Raw genomic sequence first — 12,872 nt, forward strand, 5'->3', positions numbered from 1 at the left:
GCTGATAAAACTGGTTAACTGATGTATCAGTCGGGCTCTAGACTAGAAAAACTAAAGTTATCATGAAATGTAGTGGAGTATAAAGTAGCCGAAAATGAAAATACTCATGTAAAGTACAAGTACTGAAGTCTTAAAACCAAACATCTTCAGAATAAAAATAGAAATACGTTCAACATATGAACCAGTGTTGTGTAAAGTACATATTACACGATGGATCGACTGATTATTGAATCTAATATTCTACATTTTTCTAACTAAAGTTATCAGATAAATGTGGTGGAGGTATAAAGTAGCAGAAAAAGTACTCAAGTCAATGTATTTAGTTACATCACTGCTTCCCTTCAGAGAGACTGTTAACAAGTCATGATAAACACCGTTATCAAGTCATATAAACTCAGTTAATGATGTTTTATTTCTCTTGACCGCAGCGTCTTCACTCTCCGGTCAGTTTGTCGTCCTACAGGAGAATTATCTGTAAATTAAAACAGCTAAATGAGCAGACGAGTTTGTGGAGCTCAGCTCAGACAGGGACTCTGATCTGATCTTTTATTGCCTGAAACTGCTCCCATCATCTGTATTTACAGTATGGATGTGACTGCAGAGGAGATGCAGACACTTTGAGGTGAGGTGTGTCTATTATCTGTTTTTGGAGGCAGGAAGGAGGAGAGGTGGAGGAGGTGGAGGGGGGTTCCTCCAGACTCACTGGAGCCTTGTTGTAACAGCCTCATTGAGACTGAATGAGACGTCTTAATTACTCCAGTTGTGAAAACTGAAGGAGGAGGGTGGAGGCAGGGAGGATGTGTGCTTTGATCTCCAGGCTCAGGGAGTCTGACCCGAGGAGGGACGCCTCCTATAAATACAGACGAGCTGTGATGGGAGGCAGTCAAGACTCCTCCAGGACCAGGACATCACCGGCAGACCTTTACCTCCACTCTGGATTTACTCTACAGGACCAAACTTCAGCACTCTGCAGCCATGAGAGGACACTTTTCTATCGAGTGGATGGCCCAGAGCAGCCAGCCAGCAGGGACGGACGCCGTCTCTGCCTCTGGACCCACCACCTGTGGGACTCATGCAGAGAGTCTGCCGGGTTTTTACTGTAAAGCAAAGTCTGAGAGTTTAACAGAGCAGGAAGAAAACAGGAGCCAGAACCTGGATGGAGTCAGTCTGCAGCACCAAACTTCACACAACAACAACCAAGGTACTTTCAGAACAATCAGAACATCTGTACTGATCCGTTTCTGCTGCTCCTAGAAGAGAAACGTCCCAGAAAATATAGATTATAGAGTAGATAATGAAGAATAACGTGATATAAATGTAAAAATGTGCATTAAAGAAATAGAACTATCTGTACTATTGATAAGAAATTGGCAGTGATACAATGTAACTAAGTATTTATACTATACAATTATGTGGTACTTAACATGAGTATTTCAATTTTCTGCTACTTTATTCTTCCACCTCACTACATTTTGAAGGCAAATATTGTACTTTTTATTTGATACCTTTAGTTACTCGTTACTTTGCAGATTACATGCTGCATCAGAGTGAAAGCAGAACATTTTAAAATCATTTTTATTGGCAATCAGATAAAAAAAAAACAGATTCAATTAATTCAGTATTTTACTTTTACTTGTACTTGTGATACTTACGTACATTTAATATCAGATACTTTAACTTTTTGCTCAAATCCACCACTGGTCAGAATAAAAAGAAAGAAATTAATAAAATAATCTAAAATATATTCTGAGTATTTGAATAATTTGAGTATTTTCTACTCCCACCACACCTCAGAGGGAAACATTGTATATTTTTACTTGACTATATTAATCTGATAAATTGAGTTACTATTATTTCTTTAATTAAGATTCTTGAACTCAAAACACATGAAGAGTTTATAAAATATGATCTTTTGTCAGATGTGAAGTTAAAGTTAAACTAAGATGCCTGGTCGATTAATCAATTAGTCGATTTATTAGTATTTTTACAGAGTGGTATCAGTATTTTTACTTCACTAAAGGCTCTGAATCTTCCATCAGTGTTTTAATGTGACATCCTAACTCTGAAGAGTCGAACGTCTCTAACGCTGGTTTCTCCTCCTGCAGTGTCCGAGGCAGGATTCAGCAGCGGCACAGAGGAGGAGACCTCCGGCTACGAGAGTGAAGGAGGTCACTCCCTCTCCACAGACTGCACCTCCACCTCCTCGCCGGCGTCGCCTCCGTCAGGGAGGAGGCCTCGTACGGCCTTCACAGCAGAGCAGATCAGCAGCATGGAGAGGGCGTTCAAGAGGAACGCTTACCTGGGAACACAAGACAAGGCCGAGCTGTGCAAGAAGCTCAACCTGTCCGACAAACAGGTAACGATCCTCGATCTGTTATCGATAATCGCTCAGTGAGAGACGTCTGTGTTCAGTATGTAATGTAGTACGTATCAGTGATGATGACCGCAGTATCTTTTAATAAATCCTGACTCGTGCCCCTGATGCTCACTAACAGAGGCTAATTTAAATGTTAATATTTGACAGAACTTTTCCTCATGAGACTTTTTTTTTCTCCTCCTCAGATCAGAAACTGGTTCCAGAACCGGCGGATGAAGCTGAAGCGGACGGTGCAGGACGCCCTGGCTCACGCCTGTCAGGCAAACGTCGCCTCTCAGTTGATGCATTACCCGGAGCTGCAGGCGTACAGGCCCGGTCCGTACCCGAGGTACCACGCAGCAGCAGCGGTAGCAGCGGCAGAAGGCCCGTCTGCTGCCTCCTACGTCCATCCACACAGCCTGCAGTACAGCTCCCCTCTGTCCAGCGTCTCATCTCTGCCTCTGGACTCCTTCTACCAGTACAACAGCCTCCCAGGAGTCATGCTGCCCTCCACCACACCTCAACTCATGGGCTCGTACCCGGGTTACCCTCAGTACTACTGATACTGTCCGGCCCGATGAGCCTGTGCTGCTACTTTCATCTTCACTGTGAGACAAAATGAGACTGAATCGATTGATTATCGATCACCTCATCTTATCCTAATAGGATCGATGCTGATAGAGACAGATGTGGGCAGAGTTACTGCTGTGAATCTCGACTCGTGAACAAACAGGGTGGTGTGCAATATCGATGTGATCTGTGTGTGTATCTGATGTAAAGTTTGGATTTATTTAAATTTGATTTTAATAGATTGTTGTTATGTTGCTGTAAATCAGATTGTTAAAATAAAATCATTTTTAAAACTTAACAAGTTCTCTGATGTGTTTTAATCCATATATTCTGAAGGTGAAAACCAAATCAAGCTTTAACATACAAATCACATGATCCGTTTATGAGATAAGATGCTTTGACTCTTGACATTGAAAGCAGCAAATTCATCCCGTATTTAAGTTTCTTGTTCGGCGGCGACCTCTGATGGCTGTGGTAGTAATTACAGCAGCAAAGGAGGAAGTCAGGTGATGGAAATCAGGAGATGGATGGTCGGGTCGGGATGGACTCTCACCCAGTAGACTGCTGTTTGCATCCTGTACGACCAAGTCGTGTTTGACTCACCGACCTGTGACGAAGGTCCAGTATGCCTCTCACTGGTACGCTGCAACAGTCGTGTGTCGTTTTGGGAATCACCGACAATCAATCCATTAATCAGTGGTTTAAATATGAGGATGCGTTGATAAAATCGTGCTCACCAGGGTTGATTCCTGTGTCGGGTTGCTGGCTGTTTAAAGTTTAATCACAGATAGTTGTGTCTTCTCTTACTCTTGTGATAAACCTTGATCTGAAGCTCAGTTCTGAGGCTGTGCGACTTCTGATCAATATCAGCACTTCTGGTTAATCGCACCCAGCGCCGCTTAATGATTCATAACATATAACTCTCTTGTGGCCACGCCCATTTCCAGTAGAAGCCACACCCACTCTCACCTATTCTGAGAACGGTTATAGACACAGATACCGAGGAAGTCACTCATCAATAGTGCTCACCGCTCATTACTGCATTAATTATTCAGTGATACATGTTAACACTCACACAGGCTCCATTACGTTGTGATGATGGGCTTCTTTTTCCCTTCGTATGTACTTTTATGTACATTAGAATCTGAATACTTCTCAAAGTAATAGATTACTGTGCAGCCTGTGAGACAGTAAAGAAAAGGGAATGAATGATTAGCACACAACATTATTTTCTTTAATGATGACAAAAAATCTCCTCATGTTTCTGTGCTTTCTTTTACTGAATGGTTTCTCCAGTGGTGGAATGTAACTAAGTGTATTTACTCAAGTACAAATTCAAGGTACTTGTACTTTACTTGAGTATTTCCATTTTCTGCTACTTTATACTTCCACTCCTCTACAGTTTGGAGGCAAATATTGTACCTTTTTACTTGAGTTACTAGATAAATGACAGATTACATGCCATCATGATGATATAAGAGTAGTGAGTTTTTAATGTATTTGTTTTATTGATATTCAGATGAAGAAAACACAGATTCTCATGTACTTAAGTACATATCTGAGATGCTTGTACATTACTTAAGTTTTATTATTTCCAGTGTAACTAAGTACATTCAATCAAGTACTGTATATCGTACAGTTTTGAGGTACTTTATTTGAGTATTTTCTGCTCCTTTATACTTCTTGTACTTTTCCTCCACTGCATTAATTTAATAACTTTAGTTAATAGTTACTTTTCAGATTACATGCAACATCTATATATCTGAGATTATTTCCAGTGTAACTTAGTACATGCAAGGTGCTTGTACTTTACTTGAGTATTTCCATTTTATGCAACACTCCTCCTCTAAATCTCAGAGGCAAATATTGCACCTTTTACTAGCTTTAGTTACTTTTCAAAAGGAAAGTCTCCTCCTTCGTAAGATAAATAACTCTTTAAAAACCCCTTTTTGGATTAGCTGGAAATGTATCGTCACAAAGCTGAACACAGGCTGTTTTTCTGGCACCACGATGGAGTCAGATTTCAGCTTTTGGGTTTTTAATGTTGCACAATTATTGAGAAATCATATTCAGAAGAACAGTTTGTTTTTCCTGAGCTGCCAATGAGAAAACTGACATCATGTTCTTGGTTATATTTCTGGGAATTCAGTGAGTTTAATGACATGAAGAGGTGTTTACATGACTGATCCTGATATTCTTCAGACTAAATATGTTGTCATCATCAAATAAATCAAATAAATGTAGTGGAGAGGAAGTATAAAATAGCAGATAATGCAAATACTCAAATAAAATACCTCAAAACTGTTCTTTAGTACGATATACTACTCGATTGAATGTACTCAGTTACAGTGGAAATAATAATACATAAGTAATGTACAAGCATCTCAGATATTACTTGAGTACATGATATTCAGTGTTTTCTTCATCTGAATGTCAATAAAACAAATACATTAAAAATCCACTACTTTAGCTCGTATATCATCATGATAGCATGTAATCTGTAATCCAACTAGTAACTAAAGTTATCAAATAAATGTAGTAGAGTAAAAAGTACAATATTCCCTCCAAAATGAAGTGGAGAAGGAGTATAAAATAGCAGACGATGGAAATACTCAAGTAAAGTACAAATACCTCAAAATCAAGAATGAAATGTGTGATTTTTTTTTCTTAAATGCTCAGAAATGTGTACAGAGTCTGGTTGCTGGCCGCAGTGCATACTTTTTATTCTGGGTGAATCTGGACTCATGACTTCAGTATTTCTACTGTAAAATTGTACTTCCTTGTGTACAAATACTTAATATAATTTTCCAAACCATCACACGTCCTTCAGGAGAGAATCCAGCTTTTCATCACCAAGTTATCCAGCTCTCAGGTGAGCTGACACCTTTACACCCGACAGAAATGTCATTTTCAACTGTCTCGCTGCATAAACACAACGCAGGGCAGATAGAGTGAAACAAACAGCTGCAGAAACCCTCCACAGTGTCAGTGGGGTTTATTTCTGCTGTGGTTTAAGCTCTGAGCTCACAGGTGCCGCTGACACGTCCAGCTGGGAGGAAGGAAGTGAGAGGAAACCTGTGAACACACATCACCTGAGAGAAAATGAAGCTCTGCTGCCACCTGTGGACACAGAAAGGTACTGCAATAATAATGTAACTACTGTTTACATGTAGCCAGCACCTACTGCTGCTACTGCTTACACATGGAAGTACTCAGGTGTGAAAGTATTCTGTTACAAGATAATATCATGCATTCATTATAAGTAAAAGTACACAAGTATTGGCACCAGAATGTACTTAAAGTTGTCTTTATGTAGAGACTTGTATCATAACTACTATATGTTTTTCAATGTTGGATTGTTTAATAAAATAGTATGAAAGCTGTAATTACCTTACATATAATAATGCAGCATATTTTATATACTGTATGTTTTTCAGGCTTGGAGAGTAACAGAATACATGTAACAGGATACAAAAAAAGTAACTAAATTCAGGTAAAGTTACAAAAACAAAGATGTAATTAGATTAAAGGTACATTCAGTAAAAAAAGGAGATTACTAACGTAAACTCTGGTCCCACATGAAACAAATACACTTGTTAAAATGTGTTTTCTCAGAAAGTAACAGTGAGTAATCAAGTTACAATACTTTAATACTGTGATACTTGGATTACGTTGCTGACTAATTTTTTTTAACAGTTCATTAGTAACTGTATCGCATTACATTTTTAACGTAACCCCCTCAACACTGATGTTCTGTATGTAAAACTTTCATCTAAAAAGTAACTTAAGCTGTTAATGTAGTGGAGTAAAAGTACAATATTCCCCTGTGAAATGTTGTGATTATAAAGAAGGAGGAAATTAAAACAACCAGCACAAGTACCTAAAAATGGTACGTATAGAGAAAGTGAAACTTGAGAAGGTTTCCTGTTTGGTTTCCTGTTGATAGTTGGCATCTTATCACAGCAACATGTGTGTTTTGTGACAGCTGTGACATCACGGAGAACAGTAGATTTGAGGTCAAACATTTTGATGCCCTACTCTGAAACTAAAGTGCGTTTAATACTAAATTTCCAAAACAAATGCAGGACTGCAAACTAGTATTTCAAAATGACAGGTCTGACTGTTCATATAACATAAAATGAGAATATGTAACATTTGAAAGAAGAAACAAAACATTCTTCTTCTTCTTTAATTAATTAATTAGCAGTGAAGTTCAGTAGACTGATCCTGATTTGGTTCTGGATCAACCAGTAGCTTATTGTGTTAATTAACTAAATATATTTACTCAGTTACTGGACTTTAATACGATTTCCAGGTACTTTACTTGAGTATTTCCCCTTTATGCTACTTTATACTGCTACTCCACTACATTTACTTGAAAGCTTTTCAAAATAAGACAAAACATGTAATTAGCTTTTAAAATATGATGCAATGTTACAGATTTAAACTACACAGCTGCATATTAAGTAGATAAAATCAGCTCCATCTTGACAATCTCCACCAGTGAGGTGTACTAACACATTAATGCATGTAGTGATGTATGTACATTTATCTCGAGTACTGTACTTAAGCACACTTTTGAGGTACATTACTCGAGTATTTCCATTTTCTGATACTTTATACTTCCACTCTACTACATTTTGGAGGCAAATATTGTACTTTTTTTTTACTCCACTACATTTATTTGATAACTAAAGTAACTAGTTACTTTGAGGTACTTGTTATTTACTTGAGTAATTCCATTTTACTTTACTAGCATTTTACTGCTACTATGAGTCCACTCACATTTTGGAGGCAAATATTGTACTTTTTACTCAACTACATTTATTTGATAACTAAAGTTACTAGCTACTTTGCAGATTACTGCATTTATTTATTATTTGGCAATCTCATAACAAAAAACTGATTCCAATCATCAGAAAAATGTTGAATATAACTGCTCGACCCATAGTATACAGTATTTATATACATGTAAATATATTTTTAAATTACTTTTACTTGTACTTTTCATACTTAAATACATTTATTATCAGATATTGTAAGACTTTTACTCAAGTACTGCTTGTGTAAGCGACTTTCACTTTTATCATAGTAACATTTTAACACCATATCTTGATGATTGACGCTACATGAGCTTAGGTAAAAGAGGTTTTTCCACCACTGGTAATAACAGAAAGATATTTAAAATGTCGTCAGTGTAAATTAATCTAGAAGAAGTCACTGAAGTAATTTTGCTCATATAAAAACACAACCCTGAAATCCTCCCAGATTCCTCTCCACTATAATTGTAAGCAGGAAAACAAAGTATGTCGACACACTTTTACGAGCCGAAGCCAAAACAATTTAAAAACATAACTTTCCAACATATTATGTCATAAAAACAGGAGATTTCACAACCGGCGGCGGAGGGGGACGAACAAGAAGTACGCAAGCGGAACTCCGCTCTCAACCAATGGCTAACGAGAGATTTTACGTGTGGGCGTGACGGACAAAATCAACCGACCAATGGGAAAGCCGTAACCGTGTGAACTCGCAGGAGTGGCAGACGCGCGGGCCAATCGGAACCCTTCCCCTTAAAGTGGCAACCGTGAAGGGTGCGCGCGTTTGTCGGGCGCGCGCAGAAAGCAGCTACGCAGGAGAGAGGGGCAGAAGCCGAATGGTGGAGCTGAAGATGGCGGATGGAGACAGCGGGAGTGAGCGCGGCGGCAGCAGCGGGGGAGGAGGAGGAGGTGGAGGCGGCTTCCAGCACTTCCAGCGGGACCAGGAGACCCAGGAGCTGGCGTCCAAGAGGCTCGACATCCAGAACAAGCGCTTCTACCTGGACGTCAAGCAGAACAGCAAGGGCAGGTTCATCAAAATCGCCGAGGTCGGGGCCGGCGGCTCCAAGAGTCGCTTGACCCTCTCGCTGTCGGTGGCGGCGGAGTTCCGCGACTACCTCGGGGATTTCATCGAGCACTACGCCCAGCTGGGGCCTAGCAGCCCGGAGCAGATAGCCCAGGCCAGCGTGGGTGAGGACGGCGGGCCCAGGCGAGCGCTCAAGAGCGAGTTTCTCGTCCGGGAGAACCGCAAGTACTACCTGGACTTGAAGGAGAACCAGCGGGGGAGGTTCCTCCGGATCCGGCAGACCGTTAACCGCGGACCTGGCTTCGGGGTCGGGGGCCCTGTGGGCGGCATGCTGGCCGGCCAGACCATAGCCCTTCCGGCGCAGGGGCTGATAGAGTTCAGAGACGCCCTCGCTAAGCTCATAGATGATTACGGGGGAGACGACGAGGAGCTGGCCGGGGGCACGGCCGCCGGGGGGTACAGCGAGCTCCCCGAGGGCACCTCCATCATGGTGGACTCCAAGCGGTTCTTCTTCGACGTCGGGTCCAACAAATACGGAGTGTTCCTGCGGGTGAGCGAGGTGAAGCCCAGCTACAGGAACTCTATCACCATCCCGTTCAAAGCCTGGGGCAAGTTCGGGGGAGCGTTCAGCCGCTACGCCGAGGAGATGAAGGAGATCCAGGAGAGGCAGAGGGATAAAATGTACGAGAGGAGAGACGAGTCCGAGGGAGATGAAGCGGAGGACGACTGAGGAGGAAACAAACGACACGAAAACAAAGTTGTTTAGTCCAGCTACGTGACAGATCTGCAGTGTAGGGGTATTGTGAGAAAAAAAAAAGACAAGATAAAGTGCATGACAAATCGTGCTGTAATAGCCTACTAAAGTATCGTGGCGTTAAAAAAATTAAAAAAAAAAAATACATGTGCAGGGATTTATTGGTGTATTATCCTAAAAAAAAAAGTTTGTAGGGTTGAGGGTTGGAGTGGTTTGTGTGAACCTCTGAAAGTGGACTAAATGTGTAAATGAGATGAATCTCATTGGCTGAAGAAGAAGAAGAAAAAAAAAGAGTTATGCTTTATTGTAAAAAAAAAAAAAAAGGAGGAAAAAAGAGGAGAGAGAAAGAATACTAAAACCAGCAGATTGGTTTTTATGAAGCCAATGAATGCTTTCCTATCTGCAACATAGTTTATATTTAAAAAAAAGAGTGAGGAGTCAACCTGTTTAAGATGTTTTCCTTACTCGGTTTAAGGAGAGAGTTTTTATCGCATCCATTGTATTCCTGTTCCAGTCCAGGTCTCTCCTCCAGAGGGCAGTTTTTTGTTTTTGCAAGTCGGTCAGATGAACCCTGAGAGGAATGTATAGAAAGCCGCTGGATGTTTTTTTTGCATTAGATGTATGTGAGCAGGTGGAGAGCTGTCAAACAAACAGCAGCAGCGACGGCAGCAGCAGCAGCTGGCAGTTAATCTATAAGATTACCCAAAATGTTAGGGGAAGTTACTGAGGGGATTATTTTTAAGCCCAGACAACAAGGGCCTAAACTAAAGCTTTTGACTCCAGTAGTCATTTTACAGTGAGGATCAGCTGGGTTTTATGTTATACATACGATCTTGGCAAAAATTCATAGTTTTTCAGTCAGATTCAGGAAAAGAGGAAGAGCAGCGTGTCTCCTCGCACCAGAGCATCCCTGGTGTTTGAGATCAACGGCTTTGAGAAGACACCAGGGACAACACACAGACATAAACAGGACTTTTTTTAATCGATGCTCATTCGCTCCCACGTGCCGCTACAAGGGTCCAAATATCCGGGAGCGCAGCATCAGATGCAGCAGAGCTTCTTCTGCAGGACTGCAGAGCGGCGTCAGCGATGAGTTTTCAACCATCAGCCTCTCTGTCGTGGTCCAGAACCACGGGCCTCTTTTCTGACCCAACATCGTCCAACACGTGAAGACCCTGGACAGAAACACACTGATGGATGTTTCTTCTGTTTTCTTTTGTTTTGTTTTCAAAAAGAGAACTATATTGACATGAGATTCTACTTATAGGAAAAATATTACTGAACAAACCAGCAAATGATATTTTGAAATACTTATAATGGAAAAAAAAAAATGTATAATGTAAAAGAATTTCAAGACTTAAAAACAAAAAAAAGGTTAATTTCTTAAAACAAAGTTGTGACTCAAACCTCCAGATTATTTTTCATTTTGAGTGAAAGTATAACACTTCCTTAATTAAAACAGCTTTAAATGCAATAACCATGTTGTGACTGTATATTTTTAACTCCCTGTTTTCATAAAGATAATCTATTCACTCTGAATTATGATTATTTTCATTATTATTCGATTCATTAATCCTTTTAAAATGTTTGAAAATATGGAAATTGCTTGTTTTCTTTTCCTCAAGGAGTCCAAAACCCAAAGAAAATCAGTTTACAGGAAGATAAACCAGAGAAAAGAAGCACTTTTTTTTTTTGTGAAGCTTGAAACAAGAGTTTTTTACATTTTTACTTAATAAAATTAAATTATTAATCGATTAACAGAAGTTTCCTTCTGATCAGCATGTGACGGCCACTTTTATAATGTTTCTGATGTCATGATTTTGCCTCTCTCTCTCTCTCTCAGCATTTTTTTTTTTGCCTGAAGTTGCGTGATCAGCAGAGAAATCCTTCCTGGGAAATCCAGTAATATCAAATCCAGACCAGGATTATTGTGCTTTCGCTGAAGAGGTCAGTGTGAGGATTTAAGAAGATGTCACACGAAGCTTTGACCACATAACCAAGGCTGAACCTAACCTTTTGTTTTCATTATTGATAAATCTGCAGAGTATTTTCACAATGAATCAATCGTTAAATCTATAAAAGCTCAGGAGCCGGTGTAACATCTTCAAATTGCTTCTTTTGTCCAACCAGCTGTCCAAAACCCAAAGACCCGTTCACAGAAAAGCAGCGGAAATGGTGTCGGTGATTCATTTTCTTTCAATGAATCGACTTCTCGTTGCAGCTCTCATTGATGAATCGTTTGGTTTTTTAAAAAATGCCAGAAAGCAGCGAAAAGGTCCACTGGACGTCTTCAAATGTCTCGTTTTGTGCAACCAACAGTTCAAAACCCAAAAGATGATCAGTTTGCAGTCATAAAAGCAGAAATACTCGCATTGAGAAGATCGAACTAGAACTTTTTTCTCATTCTCTGGTACCAAACGACTCAAACTATAAATCAAACCTCAGAATTGTTGCTAATTTAGTTTCTTGTTGGTTGAGCTGTGTGTTGTAGCTTCAGCTTGAGCTGCCTGGATGTGCACACGTTTCTATTTGCTCCTTAAACTGTTTTGTAATCTTGTTTAACCAGTTTACTGTCAGCTAACAGAGGACTGTTGTGCTTGAAGGAAACAAAGGAAAAATACTAAAAGCAAAAAAGGCTCAAACAAAGTTGAATCGATGCAGAATGAATCTGTAACTTTAGTTTACTACCTCCAACATGATGAAGTAAAAGTGCTCATCGTGCTCCAGTCAGGCAGCATCCCCTAGTCTACACCTGTACGCAACCTAACAGATAGTAGCTAATGTTCATGAGCCACAAGCCAATTGTGCGACTTCAAGCACATCCATAACGTAACATCCATACAGTGATGGCAGTATTCAGCATTGGATTGGTACTCGATATTGGTTGATACGCAAAGTTAAGGTCGTGGTGTTGGTATCAGGAAGGAATAAGTGGAATCAGAACATGTCTACTGATTGTTTAAAAGGGATTCATCAATCTGTTTTTGGCTCTGGGAAACTATAACAGGCATTTTTACTGTTTTTCAAGAGTTATGACCCATAAATCCAGAAAATAATCAACACATTAAAGGAACAGATCACCCAAAAGTGAACATTCAGTCATTATCTCCTCATCGTCATGCCACAAAACGTTCCAAGTTTCCTGAAGCCCGATTTCCTATGATTTCCTGATTTGAAATTGACTGATTTTACACTTTGACATGTGGTCGGGCTCATACACCACCACCTCAGCCATTTTATGTGTTTTTGGTCTCCATCTGATCTGCTTCAGTTGTTTAGGAGAATGCTGCGACGCCGTTTTGCTGTGACGCTCCAAAAATGTTTTGTGGATGACGAAACTCCACCTGA

At 40.1% G+C, this 12,872-nt stretch overlaps 2 protein-coding genes across 2 annotated transcripts; both read left to right on the top strand.

The window, feature by feature from the left end:
- The first annotated feature begins 882 nt into the window (after positions 1–882).
- ved (ventrally expressed dharma/bozozok antagonist) lies at positions 883–2,919 on the top strand. Its single transcript, XM_073477462.1, has 3 exons — positions 883–1,201; positions 2,106–2,356; positions 2,563–2,919. Exons 1-3 carry the CDS (start codon positions 976–978, stop codon positions 2,917–2,919), a joined length of 834 nt encoding a protein of 277 aa, XP_073333563.1. The 5' UTR covers positions 883–975.
- Positions 2,920–8,573: 5,654 nt separating this feature from the next.
- On the top strand, positions 8,574–11,063 carry purbb (purine-rich element binding protein Bb). Its single transcript, XM_073478229.1, has one exon. It carries the CDS (start codon positions 8,583–8,585, stop codon positions 9,498–9,500), a length of 918 nt encoding a protein of 305 aa, XP_073334330.1. The 5' UTR covers positions 8,574–8,582; the 3' UTR covers positions 9,501–11,063.
- The last annotated feature ends 1,809 nt before the right edge of the window (positions 11,064–12,872 follow it).

Source organism: Pagrus major, chromosome 12, assembly GCF_040436345.1.
Source record: "Pagrus major chromosome 12, Pma_NU_1.0".
In the NCBI taxonomy this organism is placed as follows: Eukaryota; Metazoa; Chordata; class Actinopteri; order Spariformes; family Sparidae; genus Pagrus; species Pagrus major.